The sequence below is a fragment of the Rana temporaria genome, chromosome 6, assembly GCF_905171775.1.
Source record: "Rana temporaria chromosome 6, aRanTem1.1, whole genome shotgun sequence".
Taxonomy (NCBI): domain Eukaryota; kingdom Metazoa; phylum Chordata; class Amphibia; order Anura; family Ranidae; genus Rana; species Rana temporaria.
The window spans coordinates 45,148,772-45,171,390 of NC_053494.1; the positions used below are offsets into that span (position 1 = coordinate 45,148,772).

Sequence of the window (22,619 nt, forward strand, 5' to 3'; positions counted from 1 at the left end):
TTTTTATTCTAACACCCTAGGGAATAAAATGGCGGTCATTGCAATACTTTCTGTCACACCGTATTTGCGCAGCGGTCTTACAAGCACACTTTTTTGGGAAAAAAACACTTTTTTTTAATAAAAAATAAGACAACAGTAAAGTTAGCCCAATTTTTTTTTATGTTGTGAAAGATAATGTTACGCCAAGTTAATTGATACCCAACATGTCACGCTTCAAAATTGCATCCGCTCATGGAATGGCGACACACCTTTACCCTTTAAAATCTCCATAGGCGACGTTTAAAAAGAAAATTCTACAGGTCGCATGTTTTGAGTTACAGAAGAGGAGATCTAGGGCTAGAACTATTTCTCTCGATCTACCAATCACGGCGATACCTCACATGTGTGGTTTGAACACCGCTTTCATATTCGGGCACTACTCGCGTATGCGGTCGCTTCTGCGTGCGAGCTCGGCGGGACGGGGTGCGTTTCTGGCTTCTAACTTTTTTAGCTGGCTCCTAGATTACAAGCAAATTTGTCAAAGCCTGTCATAATGTGCACCACATTATGGCAGACTTACTTTAAAACAAAGCCCTCCACCGTCACCGCTGCTGGGGTTTTCATCTTCATTTGGTCTTCCTTCCAGGTTCATGGGCTTCAGCTGTTTGAATGGCCGAGACACGGTGATGTCACTCCTGCACATGGGAGTCGCAGAGCTCTGAATGTACAGCACCGCCCATTCAGAGCACAGTGTGCATGCACCAGTGACATTACCGGCTGCTACTAAAGTAAATATCTTCCAACTGATGCACGTTTAAGAGATGTCTACTGTACCTTCAGGTGAGCCTTACATTTCTATAGGCTTTCCTGTAGATATAAAGCCAAAAGCAGACTTTACTACCGCTTTAATGCAGCGCAACATAAAAATGAAACAGACTTTGCTGACCAACTATGTATATTCAGCTGCTCAGCTCAATTCACCTTGTTTGTCATAAGTAATACGTTTTAAATCCCCATTTTTGATGAAAATGTACACAGACACTTAAGACCCTCAGCCAATAATTATTACATATTATACATCACAATATGCCGTGCTCATTCTCAAAACCCATTACACAGTTTGACAGAACAATTTGGCTTCACGACACACTGTCCAGTCCAAATGTAGAAGACCAAATCCACGTATGCAATAGCAGTGCTACCGTCCACAAGCTTGCAATAATAAGTTCAAACAAAGTCAACGTGAAGAATCTTATTTGCCTTTTTCATCTTGTGATTTGTTCGTCTCTATGTTGCCTAGTAACTCAGAAATTGGTCGGTAGATGATCTTGTCGATTTCTGTTTCTTTCCGAAATACTGCCCACGTCATAACAGCCACGATAAACAAACTGATTGGCAGGACTTTCCACCATGGCTGCTGGTAATCACTACCAAATGATTTGGAGACATTCCAATGGCGAGGGTTGGCTTTACTCGTAGTAAACTTTATAGGCTTTGAACTGTCCTCTTCTGTAGAGTCTGGAGGCTTCTTTAAATGGACCATCCGGGCACTGCGGGCAGCAACAAATGACTGCTTTAACCTGCAATATATATGTTGTCATTACTGGGATTCAGTATTTAGAAAGCACCAAATTTCGCAAGAGCTCATCCAACAGACTAGTCCCAGCATGCAACACATGATACCAGTTTATAAGGAGGAACAAGTTATTCTGGATGGATTGCAAGACATGCCAAGATAAAATGCTGAGGCTGCATTCACACCAGTGTCGTGTTTTTGAGGGTTTTATTGGGCGTTTTTAATGCGCGTTTTTGATCTTTGGTATTTTTTTTTTAATTAGCCAATAAAGAAAAATATAATCCGTTTCTTCATTTGTTGCTATATTTTTCAGCCTTTTCATCCACTTTTATTCATTATAAATTTTTTGGTTAGGAGTTAGAGCTAGGGTTGTCTCGATACCGGTACTAGTATCGGTACCGAGCATTTGCCCGAGTAAATGCTCCGATGCTTCACCCGATACTTGTACAGTCAGGGTGATCAGTGTGGTGGTGGAGTTACAAGCACTGATCACCGCTGACTGTCCCTGTACCCTTCTCCAGCCCCCCTCTGTTCTGCTGCCGTCCCCCTCCATGCTGCCGTCCCCCTCCATGCTGCCGTCCCCCTCCATGCTGCCATCTCCCTCCATGCTGCCATCTCCCTCCATGCTCCTCCTCCACCCCTTTGATCTGTTAGGATGGAGAGCGGAGGTAGGAGCCACTAAATCCGGCTCCTACCTTTTACGAATGTACAGAGTCAGTGATCACTGACTCTGTACATTCATATAACTGAAACATCGTAAACTGTGTTTACAATGTTTCAGTTTATGAATGGAGAGGAGCCGCTGTCTTCTCTCCATTCATGTTCAGCGCAGCTGAGGCTGCAGAGAAAGGGACTGGGGTATATGTGTGCTTAGTCCCTTTCCCTGTCTCAAAAGGGGAGATGTCAGAGGTCAATTTAATTTGTTTTTATAAAAAAACACACTGAACAACCCCCCCCCCCCCCCTTAAAAAAAAAAAAAAAAAAAGAAAGCATTGTAAATAAACAAATAGTTTTTTTTTTTACCAACACATGTGCCACTGTCACAGATTAAAAAAAGTATCGGTGAGTACTTGAACAAAAGTATCGGTACTTGTACTCGGTCTTAAAAAAAGTGGTATCGGGACAACCCTAGTTAGAGCTTATGGTTAGCGGTTAATTTATTACTTATTTATTTTGTTAGGTTATGGGTTAGGATTTATTTATTTTAGTTAGGTTAGGGGTTTATTTACTTATTATTGTGTATTTATTTTGTAATGTTAGGGGTTTATTTTATTTACTTATTGTGTTAGGTTAGGACAGGGTTGGCAAACTCAACATTTAATTGTGGGCCGCATCAGCATTATGATTGCCCTCAAAAAAGCCGGTTGTATCTGTAAGATTAGATGTCCGGCACATCCCCTCCCCTCTACAAAAGCCACCTCACCATCCCTTACATCACAGTGCACCCCCCTTTCCTTATGCTGCTGCTGGGAAGAAGCTGGATGCATTGTTTGAGACTGAGTTGTCATTGATAGCTCAAGGCTTAAAGAGGAGGTCCAGGGGAAAAAAATAAAATTAAAAGCCAGCAGCTACACATACTGCAGCTGCTGGCTTTTAATAAATGGACACTGACCTGTTCTGCTGTCGGGACCGCAGCTGATGTTTCCGTTAGCTGTCGGGTGCTGCCGCCGCCATTGTGGGTAAGGGAACTCGGCAGTGTAGCTTTTCAGCTTCACGCCGGAAACCCTACTGCGCATGCGCGAGGCCCTGCTCCTCTCTCCTATTAGCACGGTGGCCAGGGGAGGAGGGAGCCCCGCGGTGACGTCACTGCTGCTGCCGGACTCCCGAAAGTGGGAAAGGATACCTGTCAAAGACAGGTATCCTGTCCCCCCTGAAAAATGCCAATTGTGGCACCGGAGCGGGGGAGGAATCCGATGAGCGGAAGTTCCACTTTAGGGTAGAGCTCCGCTTTAAGGCTGGATTCACACCTATGCATTTTTAGTGCATTTTGCAGATTTGCTCTACAGAACATGTTCCATGGGAAAACATGGTAAATGGAGTGTGCAAATCTGCAAAATGCACTAAAAAATGCATAGGTGCAAATCCAGCCTAAAACTTACCTGTCCAATGGTCCTGGGTCAGCGCTGGCATCTTCTTATGAGTGCTGATCTTCAGGACTCTTCATTGGCCAGCGGGAGGATGATGCCCCACACCTGCAGGAGGCTTTAATCCTGAAACTCACAAACCGGCATGGTGCTGTAAGGTAAGTTGTGCATGTGCAGCTCAGTTTTCTGTGCTGGAGAAGACAGAGAGCAGGCAGGTATGGGGCATTAGAGGCAGTGAATGTCTCTTTAGTGATTAATAGCCTGCCTGCCCACTGGTTCCTACAGTGGAACTTCAGTTCCGCTTTAACTACTCTAGATCAGTAGGAGGGGCTTCCGATGACATCAGCACTGTGGAGTCACACAATCGGGAGGGGGCCCCCCCCCCATCTCAGTGCACAGATGTGCAATAAAAATAAAAAGCCTGTGTCTTGTCACATTCGGCTCCCCATCACAGATGGCTCCGGAAGGGACGTTCTTTTACCGCCATCTTTCTACACCCCACACTCCTGCACAGTAATGATAGAGTGTGAAGGGGGCAAGCGGACATCTTGCTACACCCACCAGAGTTTTAGATTTCACAGTTATTTTTAACATAAAACTGAGTTTATATGCTCAAATGCAGTATATGTAAATCTGACGGACTGTTTACATGTTACATTTTTAAAGCAGCAGCAAACCTGCTGACCTTACCTGCTTGCTAATGTGACGGAACACCTCTGATGTAAACAGTTCATCGGATTTACAAATACTGGCCCGGATTCTCAGTGGAGATACGCCCTTGTATCTCTGCGTTGTGCCGTCGTATCTATGCGCCTGATTCTTAGAATCAGTTACGCATAGATATCCGTTAGATCCGACAGGCGTAAGTCTCTTACGCCGTCGGATCGTAAATGCATTTTTACGCTGGCCGCTAGGTGGCGCTTCCGTCGAATTCTGCGTTGAGTATGCAAATTAGCTAGATACGCGAATCCCCGAACTTATGCCCGGCCGACGCAGTAAAGTTACGCCGTTTACGTTAGGCTTTTCCCGGCGTAATGTTGCCCCTGTAATATGGTGGCATAAGTGCGGCGTAACAATGTTAAGTATGGCCGTCGCTACCGCGTCGAAATTTTAAAAAGTTAGGTCGTTTACGTAAGTCGTCCGTGAGTGGGGCTGGACGTCATTTACGTTCACGTCGAAACCAATGACGTCCTTGCGGCGTACTTTGGAGCAATGCACACTGGGAAATTCCACGCGCCATTCGGGAAAAACGTCAATCACGTCGGGTCACAGTACGTTTACATAAAACACGCCCCCTGATCCAAATTTGAATTAGGCGGGCTTACGCCGGCCGATTTACGCTACGCCGCCGCAACTTACGGAGCAAGTGCTTTGAGAATACAGCACTTGCCTGTCTACGTTGCGGCGGCGTAACGTAAATTGGATACGTTACGCCGCCGCAGAGATACGCCGCTGGACGAGAATCTGGGCCACTGTATTTAAGCACATAAGCTCCGTTTTGTTTTGAAAATAACTGTGAAATCTAAAACTATGATGGGTGTAGCAAGATGTCCACTTGCCCCCCTTCACACGCTATTATTACTGTGCAATGGTGGCAACGGAACATCACTTCCGGAGCAATCTGTGATAGGGAGCGGAATGTGACAAGACACCTGCTCTTTGTCACAACAGGACTTTAGTTCCTCTATAAAGTATGACTAAAGACAGGACAGACTGTACAGGGATTAGAACACTTGTCGGGTGTTTATTGCCGTCTGTGCCCCCATTAGGGAGATTCCCTCTCCATTTCTCCTGTTTACCAATATCATTGAAAGTAAAAGAAAATCCTAAATGTTGAGTTGACTCCAAGACAGTAATAGAGGGGAGCCTTCCAATGGGGACAAGAGTTCTGACGACTTGCTGGGATTCCCTCACTTTGCAGGGATTACCTCTCACTTACTGTTTTGGCAATGAGACAGGAAGTGAAGGGAAATCTCCCCCATGGGACACATATGATCAAGAAAAAAAACTAAATAACTGTCAGGGGTTATAACCCTCCCTTTCTCTATCCAAAATGAAAAAAAAAAGTTTGCCTTTGGTTCCGCTTTCCCGTATTCTTCTATCCCAGGTTGCTGTTTACCCCGATTTACAGCGATCTGCAGAACCATTAAGGGATCCTTGTGATCTGAATGTCATTTCCAGGATTCCACCACAGGAAAGGGCTGAGAAAAGCTGGTGGTCTGGGTACTGAAGACATTTCCCAGCCCCCCCCCATTCCCCAATTCTCATCCTTCAGTAATGCTCCATCCACCAATCACAGCACAGACAAGTCTCCCCTGACAATGGTCACTTTCTTCCATCCAATCAGAGGACTTTTACTCACCAGTCCGCCCGTATTCTACACAGAGCCCACTTCATCATTTTCCTTCTCTATTGTCCTGATTCAGCGCGCAGATTCCCTCATCACACAGGAACACCGCGGCAGTCTCCACTCACACACATGCTCTGAAGGTCGCCGGAAGCGGAAGTGACTTTTCACAACAACTTGCTCCGTCTAGGCGCCATATTAAGTCCTGGCAAAGTCACTAGCCATCGTGTATTTGAGATTTCTCCCTAATACATAATAAAATGTGCAATTTATGCTTTGACATGTAGAGAGGGATGATTGTAATAATATCACGTGAAAGCCGGAGTCCCGATCTGTTACAACTGGCAGCACACAAGAACTAGGCGGCCCTCGTGTGGTCATTGGTGGTAACACTGCAATTACATGTTTTTATAAAGCTTCTATGGGCCAAGGTGTGAATGCAGCCTAAGGCAAGCCCTCTACTGGTCATTCGTGGTATATTGCAATTACATGGACAGCTGGTGAGTCCTTGGCTGCCCTCTAGTGGTCATTCGTGGTACACCGCAACGGTATATTTTTATACTGTTACTAGGGGCAGCCGATGAGTCCCAGGCGGCCCTCTGGTGGTCATTGGTGGTTCTCTGCAATTACATGTTTTTATAGCGCTACGCTATGGGCAGCTGATAAGTCATGGACGGCCCTCTAGTGGCCATTCGTGGTACACTACAATGATATATTTTCATATTGGTACTATGGTGAAGCGGAGTCCTAGGGGCCCTCTAGCGGTGGTCTTTGGTAGTACATTACAGTTACATGTATTTATAGGTATAGCTACTATGGGCAGCTGGTGAGTCATAGGCGGCCCTCTAGTGGTCATTGTTGGTGCACTGCAATGATATATTTTTATACTATTACTATGTGCAGGTGATGAGTCCTGGACGGCCCTCTAGTGGTCATTGTTGGTGCACTGCAATGATATATTTTTATACTATTACTATGTGCAGGTGATGAGTACTGGACGGCCCTCTAGTGGTCATTGTTGGTGCACTGCAATGATATATTTTTACATTGTTACCATGGGGAACCGATGAGTCAGAGGCAGCCCTATAAACGTTATATGTTTTTATTGAGCTACTATGGGCAGTCAATAAGTTCTGGAGACCCTCTAGTGGCCATTCGTGGTACATGGCAATGACATTTGTCCTAGGGGCCCTCTAGCGGTGGTCTTTGGTAGTACATTACAGTTACATGTATTTATAGAGCTTCTATGGGCAGCTGGTGAGTCATAGGCGGCCCTCTAGTGGTCATTGTTGGTGCACTGCAATGATATATTTTTACATTGTAACCATGGGGAACTGATGAGTCAGAGGCAGCCCTTTAAACGTTATGTTTTTATTGAGCTACTATGGGCAGTCAATAAGTTCTGGAGACCCTCTAGTGGCCATTCGTGGTACATGGCAATGACATATATATATATATATATATATATATATATATATATATATATATAAATGTATGTATATATATATATACACATATATCTATATATATATATATATCTATATATATATATATATCTATATATATATATCTATCTATATATATCTATATATATATATATATATATATATATATATATATATATCTATCTATCTATATAGATATATCTATCTATCTATCTATATCTCTATAAATATATTTTTCGATTTTTAAATACAGGCAAAGGCAATGTCTACATTTTAGAAGGTTAATCTCACACCACAGTCTGTTATTTTTCTTCCTAACACGTATAGTTTTTAGCAGACTCGGAAATGTAAGCATACGATTTGGAAACATCACCACCAACACCCACTTTGCATTTCATTCTCCTGACACATATTTTCTCATTTCCAATGCAGGCTGGTACCGGTATGCATAGAAATGCAAGCACGCATGCGCAGCACCTAGTAGCCGCCGATGGCGGCAAGCGCATGCGCCATCTTTGAGCGCTGTGTGCCGGTGAAGGGGCGTGTCTTGTGAGTGAGCGGCGTGCTGAAGAAGGAAGTGATTGTGTAGTCAGAGCAGCCACGTGAGTTGTGTGACTTTATTATCATTGTGTGTCCGTGACTGGCAGTACAGAGTGGGAGCCGCCACACCTCTGGAGGAATAGGGGTGACTGTTCAGTGGGGTGTGTGTAGTAGTAACCCATAGCAACAAGTCAGGTCTCCCAGCTGAGAGAAGCAGTGTGCTGATGTTGGAGGGACAGCTCACTGTATGTTCTGAGGCGTACCTGTAACCCCTTCATGACTTCAACTATTCAGTCAGAAAAGTAGCTTTTGCTGTAGACAATTGAATGTCATCATTGCAGTGAAGATTCTGTGTGGAGTCGCACTGTGTGCCTTTAGCTGTGGCATTTATTGCACCGTTATATTGCACCGATGTGCGTTCCGTACCTGAGTACCAGATCATCATGGAAGCGAAGAACCACTGTAGTAGTCGCCACCACATGTGATACTTGCGCGTTTTCTGCGTCCGCTGCTGATTGATTGCCCCGCCGCATTGAAACCGCTGGAGGTCGCTCACTCAGCATTGGCTCCATTCACAGAACACTGGCCCAGATTCTCGAAGGACTTACGACGGCGCAGAGCCATGAACGCCGTCGTAAGTCCTAATCTGGGCCGTCGTATCTATGCGACTGATTCTTAGAATCAGTTACGCATAGATATCCATTAGATCCGACAGGCGTAAATCTCTTACGCCGTCAGATCTAAACTGCAATTTTTTTTTTGCCCGCTAGGTGGCGCTTCTGTCGATTTCCGGGTCGAGTATGCAAATTGGCTAGATACGCGAATTCCCGAACGTACGCGCGGCCGACGCAGTAAAGTTACAATGTTTACGTTAGGATTTTCCCGGCGTAAAGTTGCCCCTGCTATATGAGGCGCAGCCAATGTTAAGTATGGCCGTCGTTCCCGTGTTGAAATTTTAAAAAGTTACGTCGTTTGCTTTTTTAAAAAGTTACGTTGTCCGTGAATGGGGCTGGACGTCATTTACGTTCACGTCGAAACCAATGACGTCCTTGCGACGTCATTTGGAGCAATGCACACTGGGATATTTTACGGACGGCGCATGCGCAGTTCGTTCGGCGCGGGGACGCGCTTCATTTAAATGATACACGCCCCCTACCCGCCGAATTTGAATTCTGCAGGGTGATTTACGATACGCCGCCGCAACTTTACAGGCAAGTGCTTTGTGAATAAAGCACTTGCCTGAAAAACTTGCGGCGGCGTAACGTAAATCGGATACGTTACGCCGCCGCAGAGGTACGCCCAATGTACCTGAATCTGACCCTTTGTATTTTTCCTAATGAGTGCAAGGTTGTGTTTGATTGGATGAGGTTGAGATGCATGCCATCACCAAAAGCCTCTCCAGCTCGTCCAATCGGAGAACAGTTTTCATTCTTTGAGAAATAAAGTAAAAGCAATCTGTGATAGGCGCTTGTGCTGAGTGAGTGACAGCTTGTGGATGGCTGCGTGGCGCAGGACGTGGATAATTGTGATTTCTATCTCCACGGCGGTCCCACAGGTATACTCGCCTGACGCTCTCAAAGCCAGCAACCAATCATAGACAGCAGAGGCATTCTACTCCCTGCAGCAGCATGTATACATGTAGCTGCAGGGTGGGAATGTCTCTGCTGTCTATGATTGGCTGTCGACTTTGACAGCTTCGCACGGGGGGGGGGGGGGGATAGCTCAGGTGGGTTTGGACCAGGGGTTGACAAATTTGCTTGGAATCTAGGAGCCAGCTAAAAAAGTTAGGAGCCAGAAAACGCGCCCCGTCGCGACGAGCTTGCGCGCAGAAGCGAACACATACGTGAGCAGCGACAGCACATGTAAACGGTGTTCAAACCACACGTGTAAGGTATCGCCGCGATTGGTAGAGCGAGAGCAATAATTCTAGCCTCTAGACCTCTTCTGTAACTCAAAACATGCAACCTGTAGATTTTTTTAAACGTCGCCTATGGAGATTTTAAAGGGTAAAAGTTTGACGCCATTCCACGAGCGGACGTAATTTTGAAGCGTGACATGTTGGGTATCAATTTATTCGGCGTAACATTATCTTTCATAATATTTAAAAAAATGGGGATAATTTTACTGTTGTCTTATTTTTTAATTTAAAAAAGTGTAATTTTTTCCCCAAAAAAGTGCGCTTGCAAGACCGCTGCGCAAATACGGCATGACAGAAAGTATTGCAACGATCGCCATTTTATTCTCTAGGGTGTTAGGATAAAAAATATATATAATGTTTGGGGGTTCTAATTAGAGGGAAGAAGATGGCAGTGAAAATAGTGAAAAATTGCATTAGAATTGCTGTTTAACTTGTAATGCTTAACTTGTAATACCAACGGCCACCACCAGATGGCGCCAGCTTACACATCTGGTGGTAATAACTTGTAATACCAACGGCTCACCACCAGATGGTGCCAGCTCACAAAAAAAAAAAAAAAAAATATTTTTTTTTTTTTTTGCCCCCCCTTCCAAGCCAAGTCGCCAGGACCCTATTTCTAGTCGCCATGGCGACCTGGCGCCCGGGATTTGTCGACCTCTGGTTTGGACGCTGATCAACCATCACAGCACTTGGAAATGGCACATGCTGCATTTAAAGGGATACTAAAGTCTTTTTTTTTCTGTAAAAATAACAAACATATTATACTTACCTGCTCTGTACAGTTGGTGTTGCACAGAGCAGCCCGGGTTCCTCCTCTTTTTGGGTCCCTCTTCTGTGCTCCTGACTCCTCCCCTCCTGTTGAGTGTCCCCACAGCAAGCAGCTTGCTCTGGGGGCACCCGAGCCGAGCTGCAGCTCTGTGTGCCCATTCAGACACGGAGCCACGGTTTGGCCCCTCTGCCACTCTCAGGTATCAATGGCGGAGGTGTGGAACGAGAGTCGCTTCGGGGGCTTCGATCTCAGGTAAGTAATTCATAATGAGCTAGTATGCTATGCATACTTTAACCACTTGGTTACTGGGCACTTAAACCCCCCTCCTGCACAGACCAATTTTCAGCTTTCAGCGCTCTCACTCTTTGAATGACAATTGCACGGTCATACAACGCTGTACAAATGAAATTTTTATCATTTTTTCCCCCACAAATAGAGCTTTTTTTTGGCGATATTTGATCACCTCTGCGGTTTTGATTTTTGGTAAAAAAAAAAAAATACCAAACCGTTTTTAAATTTTGCAAATGGGTAATTTTTCTCCTTCTTTGATGTACGCTGCTGAGGCTGCACTGATGGACACTGATAGGCTGCACTGGTGGGCACTGAGAGGTGGCACTGAAGGGCATTGATAGGTGGCAATGATGGGCACTGGTAGGTAACATTGATAGGCAGCACTGCTAGGTGGCACTGACTGGCACCACTGGTGGGCATTGAGTGGCAGTGATGGGCATTCATAGGTGGTACTGATTGGCACTGACAGGTGGCACTGGCAGGTTGTACTTGTGTGCACTGAGGAAAAATTGCCTCTTCCACTGGGGACCGATGTCCCCTACATAGCAGCTGGTGATCAGCTTTTTTCTCTCCTTGCGCTTTGGGGGCACAATAACGCAACAAATGACCCAATTTTTTTGTAAAATATAAAAGTCGAGGTTACACAGAGTAAATGGATACCAAACATGTCAAACCTATGTGGTAACGTGTATCACAATCAGAGGACCCGACGGTCACAGACATTCCCGGGTACGCACCCCAGGGGGTGTCCAGGAAGCGCGATTCTAGAGGACAACATTGTACGCCCTCCCAGAATAAATGGACCGTGCTGTAGCCATCATTCGACTATGGCCCGGTCCGCAAGTGGTTAATGAAAACAAAATAAAGTAGGCTTTTGTTGTGGAAAGAATACACACATAAAATAATGCCCATCAACGCAAACTGAATACAAACGAGACATGTGATGTGAATTCAGACTAACACGCTGTAGTGTGGACTCGCGCTGGGCAACGCAACCCAACCCAACCCAACCCAACGGACATGGTGGGAATCGGCCCTCAGCAAGGTGGTTCCCTTTTTTTTCCCATTTAGAACAGTTGTGGTGAAGGTTTAGAACCACTGTCAGGTTTTTATTGCTGTCTGTGTCCCCTTTAGGGATAATCACTGTTTCTAATTGTCCTGATGTCAAGTGTCATCTAGAATGAAAGTGAGAGCAGTCACCAGAACATAAATGGAGGGGAAATATTCCAATAGGCATACATGTTCTCATGACAGCAGTCTAAGGCTCCGTTCACATATATGCAAATTGGATGCATTTTGAACCGCATTCGATTCGCATGACATGGGAACCAAACCGTCTGTTCACATATGTATGCAGTGCAGCGGCGGTGCAGTTCAGATGCACATTCCCGGCTATTGCATTCTATGGGAATGTGTCTGAATCGCACATGTCATCAGTTTTGAACACAAATTGATAAAAAAAAACAGTGTGGGGTCTGGTATGCCTTTTGAGTGGAACCCCATGCCAAAATAAAAATGGCATGGTGTCCACCCCCCCCTCAAATCCATACCAGATCCTTTGACGAGCATGCTGCATAGCAGGCAAAGAAAGAGGGAGATGAGCGAGCGACCCTTCTCCTGAAACATGCCAGGTCACATGCCCTCAACATGGGGGGGGGGTGCTTTGGGGCAGGGGGGCTCTTCCCTCCCCCTCAAAGCACCTTGTTCCCATGTTAATGGGAAAAAGGGCCTCTTCCCCACAACCTCTACTCATTCAAATGAGGGGGCCGGGTTCTGTGGGCCCCCTGTTAAAGGGGACTTCCAGATTCCGATAAGTCACCCCCTGCATCCCCACAACCACCAGCCATGGTTATGGGGAAGAGGCCCTTGTCCCCATCAACATGGGGACAAGGTGCTTTGTGGCAACCCCCCCCCCCCTCCCTGATGTTGCGGTCATGTGCCCTTTTTAAAGGGACAGTGTAAAAAGAAAAAAATTATTGTTAATGCACCCCCCATCCTATTGTGCTTGCGCGCAGAAGCGAACGCATACATAGGCAAATGGCGTTCAGACCACACACTTGAGGTATCGCCGCAAACGTTAGAGCAATAATTCTAGCACAAAACCTCCTCTGTAACTCTAAACTGATAACCTGTAAACAGTAACTGTAGCCTATGGCAGGGGTCGACAATATCCGGGCGCCAGGTCGCAATTGCGACAAGAAATTGTGACCTGGCGCCCACCGGTAATTGAGGCCGCAGCTTTGCGGCCTACAATCGCGGTGGGGGAGGTGTCTCCGGGCTCCCCCGCCGCGCGATGGCCGGTAATTGAGGCTGCGGCTTTGCAAAGTCCCAAGCTCTTCCTTCTGTGAGCTGGCGCCATCTGGTGGTGGCCGTTGGCATTACAAGTTAAACAGCAATTCTAATGTCATTTTTCACTGCCATCTCCTTCCCTCTAATTAGAACCCCCAAACATTACATTTATATTTTTTATTCTAACACCCTAGAGAATAAAATGGCTATCGTTGCAATACTTTCTGTCACGCTGTATTTGTGTATTTGCGCAGCGGTCTTACAAGCGCACTTTTTTGGGAAAAAAATACACTTTTAAATTAAAAAATAAGACAACAGTAAAGTTATCCCAATTTTTTTTTAAATTGTGAAAGATAATGTTACGCCGAGTAAATTGATACCCAACATGTCACGCTTCAAAATTGCGTCCGCTCGTGGAATGCCGACAAACTTTTACCCTTTAAAATCTCCATAGGCGACGTTTAAAAAATTCTACAGGTTGCATGTTTTGAGTACAGAGGAGGTCTAGAGCTAGAATTTTTGCTCTCGCTCTAACGATCATGGCGATACCTCAGATGTGGTTTGAATACCGTTTACATATGCGAGCGCTACTCACGTATGTGTTCGCTTCTGCGCGCAAGCTCGTCGGGACAGGGCACGCTTTCTGGCTCCTAACTTTTTTAGCTGGCTCCTAGATTCCAAGCAAATTTGTCAAACCCTGGCCTATAGAGATTCTTAAGTACTGAAGTTTCGGGCAATTCCACGGGAGTGCGCAATTTTAAATGTGAGCTGTTGGGTATCTATTTACTCGGTGTAACATCATCTTTCACATTGTACCAAAAAATTGGGGTAAACGTGTCTTTTTCTTTTTATTCATTAACCGCTTGCTTACTCGGCCATAGCCAAAAGACGTCTACAGCGCAGTCAGATAATTCTGCAAAGGCATACTAAAACATCCTCCCAGAATCGCACTTCTGCACATCCCCGGGAATGTCCATGACCGTCGGGTCTCCCAGACCCGGCGTGTCACGGATCGAGGGAAAAGGGCCAATGACAGCGCCCCTTTGCCATGTGATTACCCTGTGGAATGACGGATGATCATTTGTAAACAAACCTGGAGTATGTCCGGTTTGTCTCCTCCCCTCTCCTCATGCTGGTCGGTACAGTGTGGGAGGAGAGGAGGGAACCGGTGCAGCAACATTGTGGGCTGGATTTGAAGTGCCATCCATCCTCATTCATGCTCCATCCCTGGCTCATCCATGCTCATCCATCCACATCAATGCTCCATCCCTGGCTCGTCCATCCACATTCATGCTTCATCCCTGGCTCATCAATCCACATTCATGCTCAGCCATGCTTCATCCCTGGCACATCAATGCTCCATCCCTGGCTCATCCATCCACATTCATGCTTGGACATGCTCCATCCCTGGCTCATCCATCCACATTAATGCTTCATCCCTGGCTCATCCATCCAGATTCATGCTCCGCATCAGTGCTCATCCATGCCACGTCAGTTCTCATCCATGCCACATCAGTGCTCATCAGTGCCACGTCAGTTCTTATCTGTGCCACATCCATGCCCCATAAGTACTCATCCATGCCACATCAGTGCCACATTCGTGCCACATCAGTGCTCATCCATGCCACCTCAGTGTTCATTGGTGCCACATCTGTTCTCAATCTTGCCACATCCATGCCACATCAGTGCTCATCCATGCCACATCAGTGGTCATCCATGCCACCTCAGTGTTCATTGGTGCCACATCTGTTCTCAATCTTGCCACATCCATGCCACATCAGTGCTCATCCATGCCAAATCAGTGCAAAATGTTTGCTATGTACATGCTATGTATAGGAATATCTTATAAATGGACAACGTATGCCTTTTCATTTTCTTTACACATTTTCCAAAAACTTGTGGATTTTTTTTTTCAAAAGTGCTGCTGCTGCAGGGATGTTTCAGGATTTAGATTGGGGGAAAAGGAGCGAGTCAATATGTCATTGACCAGCCCCTTTTTCTTTTTATAAATGAACACAGTGAACACACTCATAACTGAAGCATAATAAACTGTATTTACTATGCTTTAATTTGTGAATGGACAGGGAGCCACTCAGCACAGAGCACTTCCCATTCATTCACTGTCCAGTGCACCTGAGGCCTCAGAGAAAGGCAGGTGTGTTTGAGATTTGGGGTGCACACCCTAATGCAGATCACACCTATGGTAACCCGTGATCTGTATAACAGGTGGGCCGGTGGCATTTTAGAAGGAAGTTAGCTGTGCCTTGCCCCATTTTTCCTTTTTTTGTTTTCTAAATGCGAAACACCCAGGCTTTGCCCCCCAAAGTCTGGGTGCTTTACATTTAGAAAGATTAATTTGAAGATTCAGACACGGCACGTGTACCCTTGGGAGAACCTGCTTTATAGGTTTAATGATGTTCTGTAGTAATATACCACAATTCACATTCATTCAGTATGCTGTGTAACAGAACATCTGTTTTGTGCCTTAGGATGGTAAAGAATAAGACCAAATCATCAGAGAAAAAGGAGAAAAAGAAGACTGTTTCAGAAAGCAGTATGGAAGTACCAAAGGCTAAAAAGAAGAAATTGAATCCCAAGGTTAGTACAGCGGTTTCCTCCTTAGAATGCAGGCTAAATGCACACTTGTACATGGGAATATGGAGTACATAAGGGGCTCCAGCAGAGACAGAAATTCATTTTACTGGCTTTTTGTACAGTGTATATTGCAGCTTCCTGAACTGAACTGAAAGAAATACATTTGCATTGAATAATAGCGTGCAGACAAATCCTAGGTGGGCTCATCACTTCCGTTTATTTTCCTAATCTAAAATCGTATTTATTGGCGTATAACACGCACTTTTGCCCCCTGAAAATAGGGGGAAAATCACAGGTGCGTGTTATACACCAATAGTGCACCTCGGACCCAGAGGGGAACGAGTGCCGCCGGAATTCACCGAGCCGTCATCTCCTGTTTACTCGGCTCTGACGTCACACGCAGACAGTCCTGCCTCCACCACCGGCATTGGACCAGTTTTCTGTCAATCACAGGAGCTGGTCCAATGCCGATGTCTGCGACAATGTGCAAATATTCGTAAAAGAAAGGAAGTGATCTGTTTGGAAACCAAAACCACCTTGACCGTGCCCCCATCCCTGTAGTCATATAGAACAAGAAAAATTGGGTCATGGGACTTTAAATGGGGCATGGACTGGTTTGTAAAATTGTTAAGATTGTAAAGATTGTAAAATATCAACAGTAAATGATCTATTACAGTCCCATCAAGGGAAATCTCTGTGGTCAAAAGAAATTGCTTAGTGATCAATCCAAAAAAGAAATTGAAGGAGTCAAATGTAAACTTAATAATGTAATATGTATCATAATATATAATACAGAGATCATGCAAACAGAGGCATAATACATGTAGTCATAATAACATTGATATAAAAAATATTTTCAAAATCCAGGACATGACCATTAAAAGCAATCACAATAAATTGACATATAGATACAGTAGACATGATTATCCAATAAAATTGGTAGATGAAAACAAAATGATGATAAAACACATAATTGGGCAAGCTTAATCTTGGCATCCCTGAGCATGGACTCGACGCGTTTCTTGGCGTTTAAAGCCAGTCATCAGGAGTGGGGTGCATAGCAATTAGCTAGAGAGAAAAAGGAGGGGGGGGGAAAGGGATAAACATACAGGTGAGTAAGTGCAATCTGCGTGATTGAATCATGGTAGCAGCATAAGCGAGTTTGGTTGTATGGTATATTACCTATATGTTGGGCCCAAAGTGGAATAGCCCTTGCGTTCCAAAATATGGAGTGGGATGATGGTCCTGGAATGAGATGTCTCCCCCGGAGTTGAAGCGGGGATAGCTCCCCCTTAGTCCAAGGACAGACCAATGATTGAGGAGAGCCAAGGACAAAGAGACGTGGGACATCGGTCAGATGAGGCAAAAGCAGCCACAACATTTTTTTTTATTATTTATGCTCCGTGAGATGTTCAAAGCTTGAGATATTCTTTTTTTTTTTTTTTAACCTAACCCTGCTTTAAACGTCTCCACAACTTTATTCTTGAGCTGTCTGGTGTGTTCCTTGCCCTTTATGGTGCTGTTTGTTCTCTAAGAAACTTCTGAGGGCTTCACAGAACAGCTGTAGTTATACTGAGATTAAATTGCACACAGGTGGACTCTAGTTACTAATTTGGTGACTTTTGAAAACCATTTATCATTTTGCTTCGACTTCACAGTTATGTGCCATTTTGTGTTGGTGTATCACACAAAATCCCAATAAAATACATATATGTTTTTGGTTGTAAGAAGACAAAATATGGAAAATTGCCTTAGCATGAACTTTAATGGCATCCCAGTTTTAGTTCAAAGGGTTTAATTTTGCGTTGGCCCACCCTTTGCCGCTATAACAACTTTAACTCTTCTGGGAAGGCTGTCCACAAGGTTTAAGAGTGTGTCTGTGGGCATGTTTGACCATTGTTCTAGAAGCGCATTTGTGAGGTCAGGCACTGATGTGGACGAGAAGGCCTGGCTCACAGTCTCCACTCATTAGTTCCAAAGGTGTTCTTTCGAGTTAAGATCAGGACTCTGTGCAGGTCAGTCACATTCCTCCACCACAAACTTGCTCATCCATGTCTCTATGGACATTGCTCAATATTGAACCCTGCGGACTAAGACTGGGATGCCATTAAAGTCCATATGTGTGTAAAGGCAGGCGTCCCAATACTTTTGGTAATATATCTGTGTATGTATATGTGTATATACACAAAGTTTTAAGGTTTATTGCAGCCCTAAATTCATACCCGCTATTTTAGAAAAAAAACAAAACGGTATGAGTTGGCTTTAAGGCAATATTAGTAAAGCGGTCCCTGAAATTAAGATTTAGAATTGTGCAGCATATTATGCAGTGGTATTCATTGGTATCACATGTTGGAATCAGATATAGATTGCTCATACCAGTGCTCTGTAAAAAATCTCCCCGATTTGTACCTATATGAGCTCAGCTGATTGTCGGCACTCTCTCCCCTCCTTGGCTGACATCAGCAGGAGGGTTCGGCCCTGCCCTGCCCACTGCAGCTCTGAGCCGGAGAAAGAAGAGAGAGCCGACAGTCAGCTGAATGCCGGAGCAGAGCTCATATAGGTACAATTGGGCAGATTTTTTTTACATAACACAGGCACAGGGACAATTTTTATAATGGTACAGAGGGGATGGGAGCATTTAGTAGAAGTGGGTTAACAACCACTTTTAATGCTGAGCTGGCTGAGAAGGATACAGAGAGAGTCTCTGCTAATGATCTGTGGAAAGGGGCCCACCAATCTGCGCTTTTCCCAAGTCCCAGCTTTGTTCACATAGCAAAAATGTCAACTATGCTAGTAAATGTATCTCCCAGGCTAATTGTCTTTATCGTGTGTTAAACCACCATTGTTTACATGTGGTTTACAAATTTTTTACTTTTTTTTTATTTAATACTTGTATGTAAGAGGATGTGGAAACCTGGCATAGAGAGTCTGCAGCACACCAGCTGGGAAGGAGATACAAGTCCCAGCTTTGACTGTCAGCCACTGGTATGGCATACTGTAGTACTTATCATAGTCCTAGACTTATGGGTTTATAAGTTTGTGGCTTACAAATGTTAAATACTTTAGAGCCGGTTCACACTGGGGCGACTCGTCAGGCGACTCAGCCGCCTGGCAAGTCGCATCCCATTCTATTCAATAGAACCGTTCTAATAGGAGCAATGCTCCGACTTAGAAAAAGGTTCTTGTACGACTTTGGGGGCGACTCAGGGCGACTTGCATTGACTTCTATACAGAAGTCATTTTGCAAGTCGCCTCTGAAGTTGTCGCCATGTGAGGGACACAGCAAATGTAAAAGAAGAAAGTGTTCTGGTCAGATGAGACAAAAATTTTACTTTTTGACCTAAAAACAGAACGCTATGTGTGGTGGAAAAGTAACCCTGCACGTCACCCTGAGCACACCATGCTCACTGTGAAGCATGGTGGTGGCAGCATCATGTTGTGGGGATGATTTTCTTCAGCAGGGACAGGGAATTTGCTCAGAGTTGATGGGAAGATTGATGAAGCTAAATATAGGGCAATCTTAGACGAAAACATGTTAGAGTCTGCAAAAGACTTTAGAATGGGGCGGAGGTTCAACTTCCAGATGGACAACGACCCTAAACATACAGCCCGAGCTACAATAAAATGGTTTAGATCAAGGCAATTTCATTTCAATCCAATTGAGAATCTGTGGCAAGACTTGAAAATTGCTGTTCACAGATGCTCTCCATTCAATCTGATGGTGCTTGAGCTATTTTGAAACGAAGAATGGGTAAAAATGTCACTCTCTAGATGTGGAAAGCTGGTAGAGGCATCCCCAAAAAAGACTTGCAGCTGTAATTGCAGTGAAAGGCGGTTCTACAAAGTATTGACGTTGTCGCGTATGACGAAACGCATCTGGAGGAGGGTAAATACTGACGTATTAAAACTTATTAAACTGCATTACGCTATGGTCAGTCTGATCTTTCTGGGTCATTTGCTGGGCTCATGGCCACAAACTCCTATAGACCGTGACAAGGGGAGATCTGCAGCCATCCAGCCTGTGTTACTGGGGTTTCATTATTTGATCATCATTGCAAAATAAAGACCCTGGCTGGGTTATAGCCACATGCCTTTTTTGCTTTTCACCCGGTAAGCAGGTCTTTCCTAGGCCCCTTTCACACTGGGGCGTTTTTTCAAGCGTTATTCAAGCCTTTTTTTACGAGCGTTATTGGAGCTTTATTCGAGCGTTATTCGAGTGAAGCCTCATCTGCAATCCCAATGTGCTGGTAAAGCACCGCTAAGACCCTAAGGTTTTAGGGCGTTTTTGCAGTGCCTCAGTGTGAAAGGGTAAGGCGTTTTTACAGCGCTTTCAATTCATTTCAATGGAGAGGGGCGTTTTTGGAGCGTTTTTTTTCAGCGCCCAAAAGCTGCTCCAAAGATGCTGCTTGCAGGACTCAGTGTGAAAGGGTCGCAACAATGAAAAGGACGAAGACTGGACAGCCGCACTCCAAAATCACTTAAAAAAGAGATGTCTTTTTATTTTTCAACTGTACATACAGTCACTGCAAACCAACAACATACAGTATGGCCGACGCGTTTCGCACTGGCAGTCAGTGCTTAGTCATAGTGAAAGGGTCCATTGAGATGCATGGAGAGCGTTTTATGAGCGTTTTAATAGCCCTATTTTTAAAGCTAAAACGCTGTAAAAACTATTCAGTGTGAAAGGGGTCTTAAGGTGGTGGGGCACTTTTTTGTTTAAAGTCACTGTGGTGCCAATGAGAAGAGGATTCACTTACCCAACATTGAATAATAATATGCCATTCTCTGTATTGATTTGGACTTTGTAGCGCAGCTTCTCTTTTTTATTCTATTTGTATTGTGTGTATCTCACCTCCAGCTGCTGTTTTATGTTTTTTGTTTTATTTGATTTGATTTGTTAAATCGCATGCAAATCGGCCCGATGTGAACGTGGGCTAAATTCTGTATGTATTCTATTTTGTATGCTTTGCTTGGTATATATTGTACGCTGCACTCATTCTGCACACAGCATTTGATTACGTGTTTGCATTCTTTCAAGATTAGAAATGAGCCTGCCTGCCTATGTAACGTCCCTTGTCATCATAAAAGTACAATTGTAATATGTGATACCTACATATGCATGTGTATAAAAAAACTTCAATTGCACGGAATAAACAGAATAATTTTTTGGAAAGATGCTGAGTGTATCTTTTTGTGTCTGTTCCCTACTGCAGTAATTATTATTTGGAACCACTAATGATTGTGAAGATAGGATTTGCCAGAACATAGTAATTCCCACTCCAAAGCCACAAAAACATAGCGATCACTTTTAGAGTTCAGTTTCGGGGCACGTTTTGAGACCCTTTCAAATTTGACTTGTAGGAAGGAATAAAGGAAAGCGAACATTAAGTACAACCAAAGCAACATCAAGCACAAATGTGCGCTGCTCCTAGTCAACCTCTACGTCCCACATCTATCAAATGTTCTTCACAGACTAATATCAGAACACCCAGCCTGTAGTCCTCATACCCTGTTTTTTTTTCAGCTGATTGTAGATGCTTCCTGATATTATATAACAGATTATCAGGGTGGTTCTGTGATTCACAAATTTATGCAGTAATATGTGCCGATTCCCAGGACAAAGTATTTGCAGCTGGGAAAATAGCTGAAACTTTGAAGATAGTTTTCCCATGCTAAAAAATCTTCCATTTCCAACTGTTTCTTGTGTAAACATTGTGGGTACCTTCCACTGCTTTGCTTTAAGTCTATGGCGGAACATTGCTGTAGTCTTTCTGGTTACAGGACTGATAGGGCTGGAGACCTGGGGCAGCACAATTACCATTAGCTGTTGAGTGCTTTTCCATCAATCACATCACATATATATATATAAAATCTACAGGGGATTTGCTTAAATAAAACCAGAGTGGGATTGTGCGGCTTTCTCGCTCACATCCACTGTCTGTATTGTAAAGTCTTGCAGAAAGATTACTGTGAACTACATAGATTAATTTACTCTTACTTTACATTTTTTCTTTTATCAGTTTTTGACGAAATGCATGACATTTCCATATTTTTTTTGTCATGTTTTCTTTATGATCTGTAAACCATTTTTCCTCTATTTTAGGCCCCTGTTATTTCCACACAATAGATGGGGGGGGGGGGGGGAGTAGTTGTCACAAGGACAAAAGTTAAAACAATCAGTGGCTATTCAAAAGCCTGTAACTTGTCGGTCTCTGCTTTCTGGATTGAGAGCACTGCTTCCGTTACTTAAACCCTCACATTGTGGATAATTAAAACCTTGTCAGTTATTTACATATTTTTTTGCCTCTTGTGTCTCTTTACTTTCTCCCCCCATTGGAAGATTTGCCCTCTTTCTGTTCTGGTGACAATTTTGCCAAACATTCCCTTAGACCCCTTTCAAACTGCAGTTTGCAGGCGCTATTACGCTAAAAATAGCGCCTGCAAACCGACCCTAAACAGCCGCTCCTGCTGTCTCTCCAGTGTGAAAGCCGAGGGCCATCACACTGAAGCGGTGCGCTAGCAGGACAGTAAAAAAAGTCCAGCTAGCCGCATCTTTGGAGCGGTGAAGGAGCGGTGTGTATAAGCTCATTCACCGCTCCTGCCCATTGAAATGAATTGGACACCGCGGCTATATCGCCGGCAAGGCGCCTCTGCAGAGGTGCCTTGCGGGTGGTTTTAACCCTTTCTCGACCGCTAGCGCCGGATAAAACCGCCCCGCTAGTGGCGAATAGCGACGCGAAATTGGCAGTAAAGCGCTGCTAAAAATAGCGGCGCTTTATCGCAGAC

At 44.5% G+C, this 22,619-nt stretch overlaps 2 protein-coding genes across 4 annotated transcripts in view; one reads left to right on the forward strand and one right to left on the reverse strand.

Moving 5' to 3' along the window:
• Positions 1-867: 867 nt before the first annotated feature.
• C6H16orf91 (chromosome 6 C16orf91 homolog) lies at positions 868-6,153 on the reverse strand. The gene is made up of 2 exons (XM_040356735.1): positions 6,002-6,153; positions 868-1,559 (listed from the first exon to the last, which is right to left on the reverse strand). Exons 1-2 carry the CDS (start codon positions 6,037-6,039, stop codon positions 1,232-1,234), a joined length of 366 nt encoding a protein of 121 aa, XP_040212669.1. The 5' UTR covers positions 6,040-6,153; the 3' UTR covers positions 868-1,231.
• A 1,774-nt stretch (positions 6,154-7,927) lies between these two features.
• Positions 7,928-22,619, forward strand: part of C6H7orf50 (chromosome 6 C7orf50 homolog) — a 430,899-nt gene continuing 416,207 nt past the window's right edge. For 2 of the 3 annotated variants that reach the window (XM_040356745.1, XM_040356747.1), the window contains exons 1-2: positions 7,928-8,033; positions 15,728-15,836. In XM_040356745.1, the coding sequence (XP_040212679.1) occupies positions 15,729-15,836 (108 nt within the window). In that variant the 5' untranslated portion in view covers positions 7,928-8,033; position 15,728. The other variant, XM_040356746.1, reaches the window with a different exon arrangement.

Bases quoted from the DNA above. Each gene is read 5' to 3' on its own strand.
- C6H16orf91 (XM_040356735.1), bottom strand. From the start codon at position 6,039: ATGATGAAGTGGGCTCTGTGTAGAATACGGGCGGACTG. The intron at 1,560-6,001 runs GTGAGTAAAAGT...TATATATTGCAG, and splicing joins TGTAGAATACGGGCGGACTG to GTTAAAGCAGTCATTTGTTG.